This window comes from Cupressus sempervirens, chromosome 11 (genome assembly GCF_028749045.1).
Source record: "Cupressus sempervirens isolate cs-2001-9-10 chromosome 11, ASM2874904v1, whole genome shotgun sequence".
Classification (NCBI taxonomy): Eukaryota; Viridiplantae; Streptophyta; class Pinopsida; order Cupressales; family Cupressaceae; genus Cupressus; species Cupressus sempervirens.
This window is the reverse complement of record NC_143128.1, coordinates 58805626-58827586: the sequence shown is the minus strand read 5'-3', so window position 1 is coordinate 58827586 and position 21961 is coordinate 58805626. Positions and strand designations below refer to the sequence as shown.

At 35.1% G+C, this 21961-nt stretch overlaps 1 protein-coding gene across 1 annotated transcript; it reads left to right on the top strand.

Moving 5' to 3' along the window:
• Positions 1-14182: 14182 nt before the first annotated feature.
• Positions 14183-20563, top strand: LOC149528235 (patatin-like protein 7). The gene is made up of 3 exons (XM_089808632.1): positions 14183-15671; positions 18293-18814; positions 19771-20563. Exons 1-3 carry the CDS (start codon positions 15195-15197, stop codon positions 20056-20058), a joined length of 1287 nt encoding a protein of 428 aa, XP_089664758.1. The 5' UTR covers positions 14183-15194; the 3' UTR covers positions 20059-20563.
• The last annotated feature ends 1398 nt before the right edge of the window (positions 20564-21961 follow it).

Sequence of the window (21961 nt, the reverse complement as noted above, 5' to 3'; positions counted from 1 at the left end):
ATGATAATAAATTTAAAAAATCATGTAAAAGAATCAATTATTATAATTAAATAAAAATGAACTATGTTGAAAAGATTTCTTTCACTTTTGATTCTTTAAAAACCACTCAAATATACAATCGTTACCAAAAATATATTTCCTATTAACTATGAGAAGAAAACTATTATTGAATACATGAAACTAATGATTCACATGAGGTTGTAAATATATTTTAAGTTTACTCATCTTATTTTAAAATATTTGTTAACTAATTTTTATACTTTAAAATATTTTTAATAAGTAATATTTTTTCATATAGTAGAACTTGAGGTAGAATTTAGATCCCTTTATAATTTCTTAAACATAGATCATTGATATTGACATTTTAAGATGTGTGTGTGTGTGTGTGTGTGTGTGTGTGTGTGTGTGTGTGTGTGTGTACGTACATATATGTATATGTATATGTATATATGTAAATATGTGTGTGTGTGTGTGTGTGTGTGTGTGTGTGTACATATATACACATGTATACATATGTACGTACGTACGTGTGTGTGTATTATACACAATTATAAACCATACTCGATATTATGTACTTGTTAGCCAAGGCCTTTTACAAAACCCTAAAAAAAATCAAAATAATTGAAAGAATAATTTAACAATTAGTTAATATCTCATTGTGGAGTTTCCTCTCACTTAAATGTCATGAATCAGAGGTATGTTTGTAAGGAACAACACTTGATGAAGGTTTTGTAACTTGGGTTATAAGAAATGTGGGCTTACCCTTGAAGGAAATTTTGAGGTAAAGATGCTCTTGAGCTAGAGTAGTACTAGGATGATTTGATCTCCTAGGGAGTCTAAGTGCTTCGCCTAAATTCAATAAGTGCTAAGTAATTCATTCATTCTCATAAGAAATGGGTTCTTATGAACAACAACTCATAAAACATGGGTCAATGAGTTTGACTAAAAAACTACACAATTGAATCCTAACAACAATATCCTCTGTCTTTATAATTTTCATTGTGCCCTTTTCCCTTCTTGCAATATTGTCCACTAGGATGCCCCTACTAATGTGGTCCATGTTGTCAACTCTATGAATTGTTTGGCTAACCCTATCCCCTAGGTGTCACATGTTACTACCCCTTCTACTAGTGGAAAGAATAATTTTAAAAATCCCAAACTTAGGTTGCTTCTAAGAAAAAGCTTAAACTTGACCCCCTGTTGACATTGGTGACTCGGATGTGGAGCTAGGTGGTGGTTGTAGACACTCTCACAAGATTTCTTCCAACCCAAGGAAGAAACAAATGAAAGATGAAACCTTAATTGTGGATGATGAGGATTCAAGGTCTAAGTCCAAGGAGAGTAAGAAAATCAAGGTGAGTAGGTCAACAAAAAAACAAAAGGTGGCGAGGAGCAAATATGCTGAAGAAGAGGAAGAGTTAACAAAGTTAGAGAGTGAAAAGGCCAACCCGAAGGATGATATCACTATTAGTATTGCAAAGATAGGACAAATGTGTCAACAAGTTTTAAAATGTATGCTATGGACTTCATTGTAAAGAAAGAATCTAGGAACCTCAAGGATGCCTCCCCTAGGATTATTACTTCCCCTCTTGGTCCTTTGATCAAGGAAACTTCCACTACCCCCTTCGTGATTCTCCTTTGAAGGCAAAGAAACTTATGGATGATTTTTCTAACCCTCCTTCTATGCAGGAAAATCTTAGCGAAAAAGTTATAGCTAAATGTCAGGAGTATGGCCCCCTTGCAAATGACCTGAAAAGCGTCAATAAAGAGGTGGAAATTTTGAATGGTATGGCCTCTAATTTGGATGAAAACTTCTACACCCTTGCTAATTTATCTATCAAACTTATGCACTCTGCTACCACCACTTTGCAACTTCTTTAGTAGGAAAAAGGTAAGGGTTCAAGAGAGGTTGATGATGACAACTCTAAGAGGTTGTACAGTTTCCTTGCTAATGAATGGTTGAGAGTATTTCTCTCAAAACCTGTGAATTCTAAATCCAAAGGGAAATGACTCTATGCAATCTAGTCTTTTAAAATTTTGTTATCTTGTTTGTGGTCCTTCTACCTTGCATGGAACTAAAAACATTTTATTCTATTTTTGGTTATAAACTTCCATACTAGTAGTAGTTAATGCTGATAGGCATTCTACAATGATAGAATGGGTGCAGTGGGATGGTGTGAGCATGTTAATGTTAACTTTTATTCTTCTAGATTAAATTTGACAACCATCTACATGTCAAAAGTTTAAATCTTAGTATAAATAGAATATAATTTTAAAAATAATTTAATAAATACCACATAAAATATTTGTTTAAATTATAATATTTGGAAATATAAATCATCCATTTTTAAAGAAATTAAAATAAAAAGCTTAAGTTAGTAAAAACTAAATAAATGGAGATAAATGAAATATAAATAATTTTAGATATAGTAGATTAAATTATAATTATTTTGTAGTGAATATCTATCAACGTTTCGTTATTATAATTGTTTTGTAGTGGATACCTATCAACATTTCTTTAGATAGATTTTTTTAAGATATCTATACTAGTAGTATGTTATTATTCAATAGTGGTATGATGAGTTCTGAGACTATCTATAACAGTAGTAGTAATATATTGTTAAACTTTAGCTTTATGGGGAATACTTAGTTAAATTGATTATTTATGGTTAGTTGGGATGGTTTTTTTATATTGAAAAGGTGGATATGCTAATTTTGTGTTGTTAATTATTTATATTCTTAATATGTTGTAATGCCTCTTGTTTGTACTATTGGGTCAGCCCCCTAATTTTAGTTGACTTTAATATAAAAATTAATATCACAATTTTACTTGCCAATGAAAATATCCCTTATTTATCAATTAATGAGTGTAAGGGACTTTCTAATGAATGGTTCATAATGGACTCCACTAGTTGAAGGTTTTGCAAATAGGGTTGCAAGAAAAATGTTCTTAACCTTGGAGGAAACTATGTGATTAAGTGCACTTGAGCTGGAATAGTACTCAAATGGTTGAGCTCCCAAGAACTCTTGGTGCTTTGAGTCTGTGTGAGCATCACCTAAATACTATGAGTATTAAGTGTTACATTTATTCTCATTAGAGACGTGTTATTGTGAATCAATAATCATGAAACCGGGTTGATGAATTTGAATAATAAACCACATAGTTGAATCTTGATAGAAATGATAATTTTTTTTACCACGTTAATATATTCTAATATTAATTTAGCTAATTCCATAAACAACTTTTTCTCTAAATGATGGATTGTGGTAGTCTACTAATATTAATTAGTTAAAATATACTTAATTATAAAATTTTCTACATGGATAAATAGTTAAAATAGATTAAATAGTTCTATTAGTAAAAGGAAGTGCATATTTGAAAGTACTTAAGTAATATTGTACACTAAATAGACTTAAGATGTTTAATACTTGTTTCATATGAATATCATATATCTATAATGAAGCCCAAGTAAACCATTCTACTTTTTACTTTGAATATAATTAAAGAAAAATTGCACTATATCATAAAATGTACATTTACTTGATCCTCATTATAGTTAGATGTTTTCACTTTTTTTTTCAACTTTCTTTTCAAGACATATCACACTTGAGTTGATGGAAGATTTTTTTTGCCTAAATTACAAGTACATTTATTGTCCACTTAGAAGATAAAAATATTTTTTCTAAAAAATAGAACTTATATTTATATAGTAAAAAGTTTATGTAAGTTTTCAAAGAACTTGAATCTTTCTTTCATCTAGTATAGATTTTGTTTCTTTAATTACACCAACACTAATGAATGGTTATTAAGAAACAACACTTACTAAAGTTTTTACAAATGGTTTTGTAGACAAAGTGGGACTAACCTTTGAGGAAATGTTGTGGTCAAGCGTGCTTGAGCTAGAGTATTACTAAGATGGATGACCTCCTAAGAAGTCTCAATGCTTCACCTTTGTGAGTGTCACCTAAGTGCAATGAGTACTAATTGTTCCCTTCATTGTCATGAGAGATGAATTCTTGTGAAATACTACTCATGAAACATGGGTCAATGATTTTGACTCAAAAGCTACACAACCAGATTTTAATAAAAATATCACAAGCACTTCTTTTGCCAAATTTATTGTAGATTGCATTTTACCTTGAGCTACAGTATGCCTCACCAAAAAGTGGAGTTTTATTTTGCAACAATCACCCAAGACTCACATTATCTTATTTGTTAGGGAACACCACACGCAAAATTTGGATGTTGTAGCTCTTTCTTAATTTAGGAGTCAACATTTGTTATATCTTCTATCAAATTGATGTTAGTTTACCCAATTTAATAATTATCATTAAGGGATATTTCTTTTGTAAATTTTACCCAGTATTTGTATGTTATCTTATTCTTTTAGGTACAACATACTTAAAAATGGTGTAGTAGCAAAAAATGATTTAAGAAAATGAGAATGCCTCCAATAAAATTTGATAGTTTACCTAATTCAATAGTTAATCAATATCTTAAGCATGTAAAATTTTGTTAGATAACTGGGGGGTAAATAAGTTATCCTCAACTATCTACAGGCACTTTTGAATAATTCACCATACTTATAACAACTTCAACTTATTAGTAATCAACTTGATAAACACAATAAACTCATTCAACTTTATGTATTGAACATATTTCACTTCCTATAGCTCCTATACCGAGTATCAACTTCATCAACCAACTTACATAAATAATAATAGTTTTAACATGTAAAAGTAAATAACATGCAAAACATCCATGAACACATTAACACCATGATTTTTAATGTGGAAACCCGATTAGGGTAAAAACCACAAGGGACTAGTCACCCAAAATAATTTCACTTTTCTGAAGTGAGCTCAGTTAAGAGCCAACCTTGTTAAATGTTACAAGTACACTGGTAGGTGTGACCCTGTTAAGGGATTTTTACCAAAGATCACCTAGACCTTGTCACCCTTTAATGAGTGGCCTCTCTAAGGACTTACAGACATTCAATGGAATGTCACCTTATAATAAGGATTTACAAATAAAAAGAATGTTAAGTCCACTATGTTAAGAGATTTTTTGCTATAATGGTTAGAATGTAACAGTGAAATGATCTGATAAATATGCAACTCACTTTTTTTGTTAGATGTCCATTCTTCTCAACATCTTTGCTTATTACTCTACCTCAACTTTGCACTCTGATCTGCTTGGTAGAATCTCCTTCAACACTTCACATTAACTTGGCCATCATTTGGACTAACAACATTTACCTTATTGTATCTTCCTTATATAAATTGATTTTTGCCACTTCATCTCCTTCACTGATTTTGTCACTTAATCACAATCATTAATTAATACTTGCTAGCTCATATACATTGAATCTATGTACTTATGAAAATATTTTTTTAAGGGTGTGTGCATCAAGATGGTGTGTAAAAAGGGGGGTTTAAGTGGACACCCTTTTTCTAAAATCAGGAAAACCTAGTCTTGGAAGATCCATTTGAGGGTCATGCACTCAAAATGCCAAAATGTGTAAAACACAAAAAAAATGTAGTACTCTGAATCTATTTTCTAAACTACTAAGGTTTTTTTTTTTAAATGGATAAGATTAAGAGGGTCAAAACCTGCATGCACAAAAAATTGTTCCTATTTTTGTTGAAAAACATAACATAGCTATTCCTGTGAACTCAACAAAACATACAATTATATTTAGTATTTTGAAAAACCCTTTGGTAGGATGATAGGTAAGAGTGAGATCCATAAGTCATGTTATTTTTAATAATTTTCTGATGAGTAGTCTTTTTCTTTGATTTTTTGAAGTGACTCCATCTTGAAATTCTAACACCTCTTCGTGCGTTGGGCATAACTTGCATCAAAATAATCTAAAACAAACACTTTTTTTTAATTGCTAAACATATTGTTCTTTCTTATAATAATTCTCAAAGCGCCCAAATGTGTAAAGAACAATTGAATATAACAATTGGGAAAATGTCATTTGATGACTAATTTCCCTCTGAATTACACGTACAACTCCCTTGTATATGATTTTCAAAGAATTTATTTATTTCCAATTCTACTATGGTATGCTCTTGACCAAAGAACATAAGAGGCAAACCGAGTTAGACCTAGGCAGGACTAACTTAGGTAATGGATAGGTCTTGGGATGAGATCAATTCCGAAAATTCACACATCTTATGAATCCGCATAATTGATAATGCAATTGCGAAAACTTGTAATATGAATAAAATGCAAGATGAAATTATATGAAGCTAAGATGCAAGACTATGATTTGCACATCACAAAAAAAGTGTTTCTTTTAACCTCAATAATTCTTTGATTACTTGTCAGTTCATTAAATTGAAATGGGAAACAAATACTTTATTTGTCTTCAGATTCCCAATCTAACTTGAAAGAAATACATGGGCTAACATATGCATGGAACAATAAATCAATGGTATCAAATAACCCCTTCTTGTCTTTGCAACAAAGAGTAATTCACACCAAAATTTGCCAACCTTTGTATTAATTATGAAAGTTACAATCATAGCCCCCCTCTTAGGTTCTTGGCCAATTACAGATTCATCAGTTATATTAACAGAGCATTTGAATTGCTGAAAAATCCAATAGTCATTAGTTATGATCCAACACATTAGAGAAAGAAAGTAGAAATGATTAGAAACCCTCAAAATGGTTCATATTCCTCTTTGATTTGTAACAATCACTTTGGTGCCAAAACTTGTATTTTATATCCTAACAATCACAACAAGTTTGAATCTCTGCCTTCGATTTCCCATCAACGATTACGATTTAAACATGGCAACTTTTTCATCTCTACCTTGTTGCTTCTTCACAATTGTCCATTATACAATACTTTTGACCTGTGCGATGATGCGATGACTATTCAAGGTTACTGTTCACAGCTTCACAAATTAAAATCCTTTAACTACATTGCTACCTGCAATGTTGTGCTCACTAACTACTATTTCATTTCACAGCTTCACAACTTCAAATGGTCACTCATGGCTAAACCATGCAACAATGTGATCTATTAACTTTTACTGTTTTGCCTCTTAATCGGCACTTTGCAACTTGAAATGTCTCGAATGCCTTTTAACCTACAATTCCTTTTATTCACCACTTCACAACTACTCATTGCCTCCTTTTACTAACTATAATGAAGTAGTGATGACTGCACGCTAACCATTTTCACACCTTCACAACGTTAAGACTAATTGTTATTTCAAACCTGTGAAGTAGCAAAACCTTTTGAATCAAACTATGTCGCTTCTTCATAAATGTTAATCACTTAACACCTTTATCTCTTGTAATGTTGCAATCACTGTGTTGATTGACAATTTCTTCACTTTGTAGCTTCATAACTTGAAATCCCTTAACTGCATTATCACCTATGATGGTGGAATGGTCAACTTAAATCTCTTTAAGCTAGGACTAAGTCACGATCATGTGATCCTTAGTTTTTGCTACTTTGCAACCTTCTTCGAGAGTTAAAATTGACACCTTGCAATGCTACAATGACTGCATAGAAGACTGCTATCTTGTTACACAACTCATGACCAAAGAATTTAATTGCTATTGAAATTGTGCAATGATGCGATAACCGTGTGAAATTGACTGCTACCATTCATCACAACCTCGTAACTTAGAGCCTTAACTCCTCTATTAACCCATTAAAGTTGTGATTATATGATTTCTCTCCTTCGCACCTCTAACCTCAAGTTACTTTTAATTGCCAATGAACATGCAATAACTATTTGGCTTAACTGCTATTGTCTTTCACACTTTTGTAACTTAGAAACTAGAGTTTATCTGACCACTTGCGATCATGCGATGGTTCAAATTTTGACTGCATGGCTTTTAATCGCTACTTTGTAACTCTACATGCCTTGAGCTTGATAATGCCCACAATGTTGCAATCACTAGCTATCGCTTCTTCACAATTTGAAAATAGTTAATCTTTTTAACCTTTGTGAAGTGGTGAGAGTCAATCATGTCATTTCTTTAACTTTCCAGCAACCTCACAACCATCAACCGTGATCGCACACTAACTGCAGTGACGTTGCAATGTCACCTTGTTGGAGCGTTGAACGAAGACCATCACCTTCCATTGAAATCGCTGAATGCTTCGACATGGTCAATCGCTATATCACATAGTGATTATGAGTTTTACTTTTGTTTCACCTTATCGCTATAACATATAATTGCTCCCTTCGATCACCGATGAGCTTATCGCTACAACATATAGCGAAGACCTTATAATTTACTAATCTTAAACATCATCGTAAGTTATGCTGATATAATCATTGCTAGTCGCTATAGCATATTCTCAATATCTTGCATTAGAATGAATTTGCCACTTCACTATATCCCATAGTGATCATGATTTTCAATGTCTCGTGGTTGCTTGTAGGAGTTTGATCCAATGCCTCATTTTTCTATCTGACTTGATCACACAAATACCTGACTTTTGCTATCATTCTCTGATACTCTTTCATCTGTGTCAAAAGATCTACCTTCATGGGTCAAAACCCTCCGAGGAAAAGACAAATTGGAATTTCATGCAGGAGTTGCAATATGAAGATTGGGAATTTGAATTTCATCTTTGAGGAAATGCATTATGTTGTGAGTGAGTAAAATATGGTCTTTATTGGGTTAGGTACTAAAACTTACCCATTAAGAGACATGAATTTAGGGTAACCCACTTGATTTACCAGAAGAGAAGGTAGATGAGGGAAACCTGATAAAGACCTCCTAGCCTAAGGAAAACTAGACCTAGACTCACCATAATATAATCATAAGAATACCACTTTTAACTCGATGTCTAAGGTTCATTTGCTTTAACATGTGGAGAAAAAAAGTGGAAGCAACATTTTTTAAGTGTATAGAATCAAGTGTAGAACAACCATTTGGCTAAGTAGATCAAAAGTTATTAAAAAAATGGTAGATGTATGTTTCAGAGGACCATCAAGACATTGACATAAAAAAAAAACTTCGCAATGCTAATCTTGTTCAAAAATTTAAAAAATTATATGGTTAGAAAGATAGAAAACATGTGAGATTATGGTGGTAATTTGAGAGATACCCACTTCACCATTTGCAACCTTGATGAAGTCAAAGATGAGAATTGATCTTAGAAGATGAAAAAACATCTAAAGCAATGAAAATGGAGGGAAAACATCAACCCAAGCCTTTGGGTAGTTTAATGGGCCTATTACCAAGCCTAAACTTGATCACACTTTTTTGTTAACAAAACACGACCACATTATAATTCATATTAGTAAATTTTCATACTAGACATAACATGGCTATGGTATGTTTTGTAAAACTATCTACTAATAACACGATTGCTTTATGTCTATGTAAAAGTAAAGTCAATTGTACAAAGGCCTAATAGGCCTAATTAGGCCTAGTTAATGAAGCAACTACCCAAAAATGGATTGATTTCATCAAATAAATGTTTGGATCAACTAGGGCACTATAAAAAAATTCTAGCTCTTGAGTTTCATGCTTTGAATCAACCATGCATGAGACACATTAGAACCATCACATTTTTCAATTGCTTCGTTGTTTGGTTCAAAATATTGTGAGAGTAATCAGAAAAAATATTGTAAGGAAAATATGTGTATTACCAAAAACTGCCCAAAGCACACCATAGAAGGAGTGTGGTGGAGGGAAGATGCATAATAGGTTTTATACAAAGATTCAAATGCCAATTCTATCAAGGAAAGTTTATCTTCTGGAACTCAGACTGTGGATCTTGGAATCATTCAATTTATTGTTCATCCAAATAGTGACCCTTATAGGGTAGACCTAATTGCAATGAAACAATACAATGTAAGGTCAGAATATAGGAGAGAGATTAATGTGGTTGAAGCAGAAGATAAATCATTTTCTCAAGAAATGATAGAGACTTGGAGTGTGAAAGCTTTGGGTACATCGATTCATTTTAGTCAACTTTCTCTTTAATTTTTATCATGTAGGAAAATTTAGTGAAGGGTTTTTGTGTGTATGTCAAGAATAGGAGGAAGAAGGTCTAAAATTGAGCCAAGGGTGCATTACCATAAGAAAAAAGGAAAGCTACATCAATATTCTTCTCAAATGACTAGACAAGTTATTGGAGCTCTTGCCAAGATGAAAGAAAAATTGATGGTTGACATTGATAGCCAATTTAGTGTAGATCTTGAAATAATGAAACATGTTGATAAGTAATCTAGTGAATGTATGGATATAATTGTGGAGGTGTCCCAATCTCTCTCTCTCTCTCTCTCTCTCTCTCTCTCTCTCTCTCTCTCTCTCTCTCTCTCTCTCTCTCTCTCTCTCTCTATGTTCACACTGATAAAATTACATTCCTCAATAAAAGTAACAATTAATTGTGTTTGAATGAATAAAATCAACAATGACTTAATTGATAAATAGAGAGGGAATTAAAATCCCATAAACCAACTTTTATGTGTGTGTACACTCAAAAAATAAATTTGAAACAAGAGAGATAAAATTAACCATACAATCTACTAGCTGGAGGTGCCATCTTCATTGCAAGTTTTCCATGACAGTCTAGTAGTTAGAGGTGCCATCTCCATCACAAGTTTTCCATGACAATCTAGTAGTTATAGGTGCCATCTTCATCACAAGTTTAGTAGTTGCAGGTGTCATCTTCATCACAAGTTTAGTAGTTGCAGGTGTCATCTTCATCACAAGTTTTCCATGATAGTCATAGAGGTGCCATCTTCATCACAAGTTTTCCATGACAATCGAGTAGTTGGAGGTGCCATCTTCATCACAAGTTTCCCATGACAGTCTAGTCATTGCAAGTGTCATCTTCATCAAAAGTTTTCCATGATAGTCTAGTAGGTATTATAAAAGGACAAGGAGGTCTATTTGGGAGAAAGCTTTAGAACTGATGACATCAATTGAGATGAGGCATCTAAGAATATGTTTGCCTTCTTGATTTATGAAGTAGGGCGATCCTTTCTATCCAAATTATACTATTACTTTTTATTAGGGGTTCCCCCATCTCTCTCTCTCTCTCTCTCTCTCTCTCTCTCTCTCTCTCTCTCTCTCTCTCTCTCTCTCTAGATATAAATTTATTGTAGATCTAATGGGTGTATCTCCTCCATTGACAAATATAAGTGCTTCTAGAGACTTGTTGGCTTCGATGTGTCGAAAGGGGTCATGAGGGGTCCTAGTGTGTCGAAAGGGATATTAGGACTCCTTAAGATCCCTTAAAATTTTGTTTCTAAGTATATGTACATGCATATCATGTGTTAAGTACAACCAAGGCGAATGATAAGTAGGTCGTTCTAGTCTCAACAATCTCAAGAATCATTAGAGTCTATCAATCTGGCACCACCAGATTTGGAGGGCATGAAAATGCAACCATCATTATCTTATGCGGTACACTTAATTTCATATGTTGTAATCATTTTCTCAATTGCATACATGAGCTTGTTTTTGATTAAGGAAAACAAGTTTTAACAGGGCCTTGAAATCCATACATAACAAAGAACTGACAAAAAAGAAATGCTTAGAGTAACAATATTAACTAAAAGCAACCAATCTTATTAGATTTCCACAATCCATTAGAATATAATTTTTGGTTCTAGATGCTAAAAAAATTGACACAATCAAATCCAGAAGCAAAAATTATAAAAGCAACCAACTGAAACAACCACCCAAAAAAGAAGAAGAGGAAACCTGAAAAAAACCACAGGGGCAGGACAAAAACCAGGGCCAACAAAAAGGCCAAGAAGGCCGCTCGGGTGATTTCTCTGAGAATTTTCGCTGCATTGATTTCTAGCTTTGACAATCTACCAACCGCCTCCTTCATGTCTGAGAGATCCTTGTCAGGTTTTGAGACGTCCTTCTTCCTCATGTTGGATCTAGTATGCTTCCTCGAACTATCATCAAAGTATACATCATCTTGTTTCCATTGTAACAAATGTCTATATAAGTATTTGGGTTTATGTAGTTATGACTCTGCATGTTAATGGGGTATATAGTTTTGTTAGTAGTGCCAATTTTTTTTTATATATAATGTTGTTTCCATGAAATAAATATTTCTTTTGGATTTCTCATGAAGCTTCTGCACAACCATTAAATCCTAATTCACAAAATTCTTTAGAGTAACAAGAGTAAGAACAACAATGACTGGTAGAGATGGACAAAGGTATCAAGTTGGTACAAATAACATTTTTGAATCACGCTGGGTTTGATATGGTTTTTGACAATTGGGAATGCTTTATATTTTTTCATCACTCTTGAATCTTTTTATAGGATCATGTTAAGTTGTGTTTCAATGCACCTGCTTTTTCAAGGTATATGTAGAGCTTATCATTGAACTTTAGATTTTTGTTTTCACATAGGTACTATAAAAGGACAAGGAGGTATAGTTGGAGAAAGCTTCAAAATCGATGACATCAATTGAGGTGAGGTATCTAAGATTATTGTAGATTCAATGGGTGTATCTCCTCCACTGACAAATATAATTGCTTCTAGAGACTTGTTAGCTCTAATGCATTGAAAGAGTCATAAGGGGTCCCAGTGTGTTGAAAGGGACATTAAGACCCCTTAAGATCCCTCAAAATTTTGTTCTTAAGTACATGTGCATTGAAGATCTCTTGTTACTACTTGAGCTACTAGTAGATGGTGAGTATTCACCATCATCATCATTTGACATAGGCTCACATGCATATCTTACTTCTTTCCTTTGTCGTTTTCGTCTTCCTAGCTCTTCAGGTTCTTATCTGTACCTTTGTTGTGGGTCCAAGAAATTCTTTCCAGTCTTTCCCATTAACCAGGTGGGTTTTGTCTCTTAATCTTGAGTAGACTGTTAACAGTTTCATTCTTAACAAAATTCATAACCAGATTGTCCATAGCCAGTTTTCTTCTTGATTGCTGCAATATTTTCTCCTCAATTTAACATTTTGTAATTAGTTGATATACAATCACAGTTTTCTCTTGGCCAACTCTTTAGGCATGTGATTGAGCTTGTGGATCCAGAAAAGGGTTGAACTCTAGATCTGGTAGAAGAATAATATTAGATTAATCAGGTGTACCCTAAGGGGTCAGCACACTTGATGGTTATTATGTATTAAATTATTACACAATACTTATTAATTCTCTTTATCTCCCCCTCTCTATTCCCCCCACTCTCCTACTTTTAGATCTCTACTATTGTCTTCTAAAACTACATCTCTCCAATTCTGCTCTCTAACTATAACTTGTCATCCCATCTATCACTCTCTACCCTTAACCTATGGATCTCCTCTCTCCATATCCTTCTCTCTTTATCTCCATCTCCATCTCCATCTTAGTCTCTATTGCCATGTCTAAATTTTTTGTTTCTACTTCCTCACCTCTCTCTCTCTCTCTCTATGTCTTTTCTACCTCCTCACACCTCTCTCTCTCTTTCTGCCTCTCTTCTTATTACAAACAAAATGTGAACTTGTTGATAATGAAACTACACAATTGTCTTCCTATTTCAATAACTATGTTTAAATTCTACTTGAATTCTATTTTTCACATTTGTCACACCAAAAGAAATATTCATTTTTCTCTCTAATTGATAAATTAAAAAGAAAAATGAATTTACTAGTTTATAAATAATTACATACCCATTTACACGACACAATTAATTACTAATTTATAAATTATTAGGTTTTCTAAAGAAGAGACTATAATCTACCTTTTCGAATCCCTAATCCATTTCACCCCAATTTTCTCTAAACTGATCTCATCCCTTGATTTATTTTATTTTACCACGGGTATCTTTTTCCCCATTTATTCGTGAATTAAAAAATTCACGCGTTTCCGCGTCACAGAGAAGGGAATTGCAGGAACCCTAACTGGCGTGCAGGTTTTGTAAACAGCAGTTATCTCCCGAGTGGGGTGGCGGGCCCCCCGAAAATCTTAAAATATTTGTTTCATCAATGCCGTCCAAAATCACGGGAAAGAATCGTCTGCAATCAAAGATTTACTGTGACTGCGAGAGTGAAATAAAATAAGGAAGCCGGGTGACGGCTACCGCAGTCGGTAGCCACTAGCCACCACGGCCCTCACCCGCGTTAGCAGACTCTTAACCCGAGTTAGCGGTGGCCGGAATTCCAATGCATGCAGTTTTTGTCCGATCGTGTTGGTGCTCGTATAAATATATTCCTCCACTCTCTCCTAAATATCAAACCAGACACGGACTTGTCCACTCTCTCCTGCGCAAAAGCGTTTCTCCCATTTAGAAAGTCCCATCGATCGATTGATTGAGATTGAGATTGAGATTGAGATTTTCTTGCTCTGTGAAAGAAAAATTTAGCAAAAAAATCTGGTTGATCGAGTGTTTTTCTTATTTCTGGAGCAGAAATCTGACTGGGAGGCGTGATTGTTTGAGCTTTCTTTTCTCGTTTCCGGAGCAGAATCTGACTAAAAGACTTGATTGTTTGAGCTTTCTTTTCTCTTCTCCGGAGGACAGATTTGGCAGAAGATCTCTGATTTTCAGAGTTTTGTTTCTCGTTCCCGAAGGAGAAATATCCAAGGGAAGGCTTTGATTGTTTGAATTCTGTTCCTCATTTCCGGTGAAGGTATTCCCAAAGAAAGGCTTGTTTGTTTGTGTATTGTTACTCATTTCCGGAGGAGACGTTTCAGCGGAAGATTGTTTGAGTTTGTTTCTCAGTTGCGGAGGAGAGATTGTTTGAGTTTTGTATCTCATTTCCGGCGGAGAGGCTTGAGAGAAGATATTTGATTGTTTTAGTTTTCTCTCTCATTTGAGGAATAGAGATTTCTGATCAATTGAGTTTTTTTTTCTGATCTCACGGGGAGACATTTCGCAGAAAGGCTTTTGATTGCTTGAGTTTTCTCTCTCGTTAACGGAGGAGAGATTTGACATAAGATCTTTTGATTGTTTCAGTTTCCTTTTTCATTTGCCGAGGAGACATTTCACAGAAAGCGTTGGTTACTTGAGTTATCTCTCTCGTTTCCGAAGGAGAGATTTTCCTGAAGATCTTTGATTGTTTGAGTTTTAGTTCTCATTTGCGGAGGAGACATCCTACAGAAAGGCTTGATTGTTTCGAGTTTTCTTTCTAGTTTCCGGGGGAGAGTTTTGACAGAGAATCCTTTATTGTTTTCGTCATTTGCGGGGGAGACATTTCACAGGAAGCCTTGAGGTTTTTTCCGTGGAGGAGATTTAAGACAATTTACAATGGTGTTGAGCTTTGAAGGCGCGGCAGAGCATGCTTTCAATGCCACGGACATGAATCTTACCAACGAAATTTTCAGCATGCTGGAGAATAGGTTTCTGGCGAGCGGTTACAACTGGCCGGCGACAAAGCCTGCTGCAAATGGCACTGGGAAGATCTGCATTCTGTCTATTGACGGCGGCGGCATGCGTGGCATTGTGGCGGGGAAAACTCTGGCTTATCTGGAGGAGGCGCTGCAGAGGAAGAGCGGAAATGCAGACGCTCGCCTGGCGGACTACGTTGATGTGGCCATCGGCACGGGTGTTGGTGGAATGATTGCGGCATTACTGCTCGCCGATGGGGGAAATGGCCGTCCTCTTTGCCGCGCACAGCACATTGCTACTCTGCTTGCTAATCATGGCGCGCGGATGTTCTCCAGATCGAGCAACCGTTTCTCTAAGTTTTTTAGGAACCGTTTCTCCACTGCAAGCATCGAGCAGGTATTACCAGTGCTCTTATTTTTGTTTGAAATGGATCAAAGCGTGACACATTTTCTCTTTATCTACGGTTAGTTAGATGCTGATGCGATTTGAACCGATTTTGTTGGTTGAATAGTTTTTCAGAATGTGATGTCTGTTTCAGGAACTTTATAAGAATATGAAAATTATTGCATTCTTCCGGGAATTGTAGAGAATTAAGAAGAAAATTGATATCTTTTTCTTTGGTAATTTGGGTCTTCAGAAGCTTTGCAGGATAAAGAAAAATATTGCAATTTTCTGGTACGGTACATGATAATAAGGAAAATGCTTGTGGAAGAGGCTACTGATATATGATTTCGTCACAGCATTTTCGTCGGTTGGCTGAACAGCTCGTTCTCTTGTATTTAAACGAGGAATTGTTTTTAATTCTTTCCCTTTGCTATGCCTGTCTTTGCGGAATCCTTTACTATGTATCGAGCCCTTTGGAGAGTGGTATTGCAGTCATTACAGATTTAATTCGATGGTTTATGCACCTTTTTAAATTTTGTTTTATTTCTTTTCATTTCTTACACTGCTCTGCAGCAAATCTTTCATTTTGGTCAAAGCCATTTTCCCAGTCGTCTTTTTGTACAGGTAAGGCAGGCTGTTAGTTATAAATAATTTGGTTTACTGGGTTGAATTTGTGCCCTACATTCCTCATTGTCGCTGATGCAATACATTCTCTAAAACGTGAGATCTTTATACAAGGTTGTGTTTGATCTGTTAATATGCAACTCAAATTCTCTAGTACTTGGTATTAGGTCCTCAATTCCCTCGTTGGTTGAATCTTTTTTCCAAAAATCTTTTCCTGACAGCCGAGTCTTCTGTTGACTGATATTCTTCTGTTAACAGAGCCCTTTGTCAATGAGTCCATTTCTTCCGTTAAACGGACTAAATTTGATAGCCGTACGGCTGTCTTTTGCGATACTTGATGTACAAGATTAAGAAAGTGTGCGTTTCAAACCTGCTAGAGAATTTGGTCTAAAAATTAAATGCTTCTTGATGTCTTTTGCAGAAGATTTCGTAGGTGGATGTTTGTAGTATACTAGTGTTAGTTTGTTCATAGTTCGAAGACATGCCAATGCATTTTATTCTTGGTTTGTTGGCAGCATGCAGCATTGCGCAGCGTTTCTGGATCAGCCATGCATTTTTATGACATTTGATTAGTTCATGTCGTTTATGACTTTCCCATTGAACCCATTATACTTAAGAATGCTTTGCAGATTTGTGTATAAATTTGTATAAACAATGATTTGGGGTAAGCTTGAACCAAGCGATTAAAGATTTATTAAGGGTTTTTGAGGGGCTTTGGTTCACATGCCAGACAGTATATTTTGGTCTCAAAGGTTCAAGTCACAGGCCACTCTGAAGGCTGCGCCTTTACCCGAGCATTCGTATTTTGTTTCTGGGTCGTGAGCTCTTTATTTGCTAACAAACCGGGCATCCGAAGGGCAAGGCTAATGCGTACAAAATTGTAGACACCTAATAGCCTTAAGTTTAGAATCTGCTGCTACCATAAAGTTCAATGTGCCATATTTGGAGATCTACGAAAAAGTATCTGCCACTGACCCTTCATTATTCGTTGTAGAATACTTTTTCGTATGAAGTGACTTTCGCACGGGTCGTCTGTTATTCTTTGTCTACAGAGAAATAGCTTTTCTTTGTTCCATATTTAATTGTTCATTATCTTCAGTCAAAAAACTGACACAGAGAAGTAGTGCTCAGGGAGGGGAAATAAGATTACAAAGATTTTTTTTTTGTGCACACTTCAGATCTAGAAATCATTGTCTCTTTGAAATACAGATCTGGATAAGGTCTGATAAACTATAGTAGCTTGAACACAGTTTAACACGTATATATGTTTGAGGAACGAATATTGCAGCAGTAATCTCAAAAAACTACTAATTGCCATTCTCATCCACCTTCTCTATTCTTTTAAGGCCTGTTTAGAGTTTAAAAACACTTATTATTCTTTAATTGATATGATTATAAATTGAATTTTAATGCTATAATCTCTTTACAGTCTTGGTTTCTGGCAAGTTAAAAGTTATTAGGTGAACAGAATTTGAACAATATGGAAGTCATATGCACATATTGATATTCCAAAAGACCACTTTTACTGAACATCTCTGTGTTGATGTACGGTCGGGTTGTATGCACCAGATTACTGTATTGCCTGATGGTCATCTGAAACATTACCTTTAGGCACTTATTGCCCCTAGTTCTTTGTCCAACTTTGAACAGGGCCTCGCATGCGTATTCAGGTTGAAAACTGTCATTTTTCTTTACTGAATACTTTGAGGTTTTTAATTCTTATACACTAAGCAAGCTACTTGTTTGGTGGTAATTTAAAGCATTACTTTAGGAAATTTTTACCCCTCATTTTCTGTTTAGACAGATCTTCCTGAGTCTGAGCTTGAAAAGTCTGTCTTTACCCTGTACCAAACATTATTCTACAGCTTAGTCTTAGTTCTTTAATTCAGTCATTGAAAATGTCTTTAAAGTATCTTCATTATTCTTGATTGAATGTTTTAAATTGAAAGCTTCATCTACTTTTACCTTTGCATGACTCCGTCTTATTCCTTTCTTCAAAACTTGAACAGGTCTTCAAATCCTTGTTCGGATCGAAAACCTTGAAAGATACTCTTAAGCCGCTTCTGATCCCCTGCTACGATTTATCCAGTTCTGCACCATTTCTGTTCTCTCGGGCTGATGCGCTGGAGACAGACAATTTCGACTTCAATCTATGGGAAATCTGCAGGGCAACATCTGCAACACCAGGGTTTTTCAAACCTGTTAAGATGCAGTCTATTGATGGCCAGACCTCTTGTACCGCATTAGATGGGGGGCTTGTTATGCACAATCCTACTGTTGCTGCTGTTACGCATGTGTTGAACAATAAGCAAGAGTTTCCATTTGTGAGAGGGGTGGAGGACTTATTGGTGTTGTCGGTGGGGACGGGACAGTTTGATCGGAAGTACGAGTACCAAAGGGTGAAAGGATGGGGGGCATTCCAGTGGGCTAAGCCTGTCATGAAGATTGTCAAGGATGGAGTTTCTGATATGGTTGATCATGCTATTAGCATGGCATTCGGCCAGAAACTGCAGAATTATGTCAGAATTCAGGTGAGACATCTTCATTGGTGTTTTTGAGATTATTTCCTGAGGTTTTCATTTTGAAAGCATGTATTTGATAATCTGTGGTTTTTCGACTTTTCATCCTCTGGAATTTTTGCTTAATTTCACATAGGGTTGCATACTAATATTATAGGCTGTCTCGATTCTAAATTACCAAATCTGTCTTAATAAATGGAACTGGCCTCTGTTTTAATGTGACTAGCCTTGTGAGTAAATTTACTGTAAGAAATGGCTTGTACGCTAAGTACGGATGAAATGTCTGGAAGCAAATTACGGGCAAAAGTTCAACAATCAAGAGCTTGGAAATTGTGGTAGAGAGCAATAGTGGACTTAAGTAGTATGAAAAACTTGTGTGCGCGCTTGATCTACAGAGCTAAGCCAATAAATATGTTAAAAAAGAGGCAGCAATTCAAACCCATTGAGTGCTTAGTATTTGGGAAGGATAGGTCGTTTTTCCATGATATGGAGTAGGTTAGCAAGATCGATTTCACTTAGAAAATGTGCTGGAGAGCATTAAAAAAACTAGTTGTGATTTAGGCAATTTTGAAATTGGGTAAATATTTGTATTTTTCTTTAATTGTTGGGAAATGGGAGGCCTGAATTGTCAATACGGGTATAAATTTGAAATTTTATTCGTTATTGGAGACAAGTGAAATTCACGCACATAGTATGGGGCAGTTAAAGCATCTGCAGAGTTTTGTGCTGAATCTTTAACCTACTTGCCTTCAAATACAGTTAGCCAAATTAATTCGGAAATCTAGAAATTCATTGTTACCTTGTGTTGGTTTAAATGAGCTGTTTTGAAGGTTGTGTAATCTGTTTGGTGCCCAAAAGTATATTACAATATGGTATATTGTTGCATTGAAAGGTTATATTAGCTCTTCTAGTAGATAAAGTAGTAATAATAATAAATTGATTTCGCTGGCATTTTTTTTATTTGACAGGCGAGTGGATTCCCAAAAGAAAACTTGGGTGATATTGATGATCCCAGCCAAGACAATGTCGATATGCTGATGAATTTCTCAGAGAACATGTTGAAGCAGAAGAGCATGGAATATATCCCATTTGGCGGCAAGAAGAAACTTACCCAGACCAATGCAGAGAGATTAGACTGGTTTGCAGAACAGCTAATTCTGGAGCACAAGTCAAGAGATTCAAGAACAATACCAACAGTTCTCCTGAAGCAGCAGAGCCCTAGGAATTCGGTAACAGAAAGCTCCTCAACACCATAAATCAACAAACATTCCTCTCATCGATCATGAATCCCCCATACATTTGATTATAACCTCAATCCTCCCTTTGACTGAAACGATAGTGGGTGAAAAGGGATATAATTTATATAAATTGCAGAGTGGATTTTATCACTATCGAGTTTTACATCCCCAAGGGTGGGAAACTGGATGAAAGAATATAACCACAATTGATTGGACTTTGGTTGCTGTTCAGTACTGGTTTACTACTAACTAACAGAGATTGTAGACAAACAGCAATTGCCGCTTGCCATAAATGTTGACAGTCCAAGCTGAGCTGTGCTGTTTTCTTTCTGTTAATGTCTATGTTGATAAGATCCTCTTGCCATCCATAGGTCTAAGGGAGATCAGGAAAGGAGTGTGATTAGTAGAATGAAGAAATGAGATGGTAGTTGAAGAAAATCTGGATCTGTAGTTTATTTTGTATATTCGTTGTTGTGGAGTGTAAAGAGATAAATGAATTTGTTTTGGGCATCGGCCTTTTGAAGCTGGGGGTACACTGAATCCATTTTTCTTCTGTGACAACTGAAACAATATGATAAAAACATCACCGCATATAAAAAATTATTTTCAGTACTTCTTTTAAGCTCAGTCTATGTTGAACCATATTTTTTTTCTGTGGTTACAGAGGAATGTTGGCATGAAGAGAGGATTCTGATTATGACATAATAGTAATAGGGAAAAGGCCCAGTAACTAACAGGGGCTTAATAATCATGATAATTATGTCATGGATTCTAACAATTACAGTTTTAAAAGAGTTCCAAAAAATGAAAAGTAAAACACATGTACTAATAGTCGATCACACATGTAATAATATTTGATCACTATTTTTAGCTATTTTTGGTTGGTGATTGACCAATTTGTGCACTACTATTGGGACATTTCATCTTCTGGGACATTTAACTACAAGTACTGGTGTTTTTTGGGTCAGCAGCTATTGGTGCATGAATATAGTGGGTTCCAGGGGAATGTTTTGAAATGACACTTTTGGACCACTTTGCGCTCCACGATCCCTACAGAAAAGATCTATGATTATTCAAAAATCGAAACTTTAGCTTTAAGCTCGTCACTCACATGAGAAGGTACACCAAAAAAACTGGCAAAATCCGACTAACAGCTTAGGAATTCCAGCTTCTTAAAATTAGCCTGAACAACTACTGAGGCCTTCCGCTACAACAACCATTCTGTTTTTATAAACTCAAATATAATTTTTGAAAGATCAAATTATAGACGAACATCCCAGTCATTAGATTCTCATCAAGCCAAAATAATTGCTAATAATAAATACAACAATAATCATTGCTAATAATAAATACAACAATAATCATACTTATAATCCATACATTGTACTGACCTCACTCATTCCCCCACCTACCATCTTAAATATTAAGTCGAATCACTTTCTCAACTGTTTCAACTGTTTGAAAAGTGGAAGAAAGAAATATGTCCTTTTCAAATCTTGGGTGGATCCATGAGAATGTCTCTTTCAAAAGACTTTATCATCTTTCATGAAATTGTTAGGGTGGTTTCCTTTGGAGAAGTGACATTTTTCACATGTGAAATCAAACCTAATTTCCCCAAAAGTTGTAGCTGAACAACTCCTTGCAGAATGAATGTTGTCCTTGAAAAGTTCTAGTGGACCAACGCCATATAGAAAATTTCACGAGTCCTAAGACAATTATGGAGTATAGTATATGCAGATTCTTCAAAAGGATATCCTAAGTTGTTTTCATACTCACCACTTTTAACTTTTCCATTATGAATGGATGGTTGAGGTCGGAAGTAATCATGCTGTAGGCCAATCAACTAACTAAATTTTAAGTTCTGCTAGCCATCAGACAAATGGACCCTTATTAGATGCAAGCCTTTTTGTGTTTCACTATC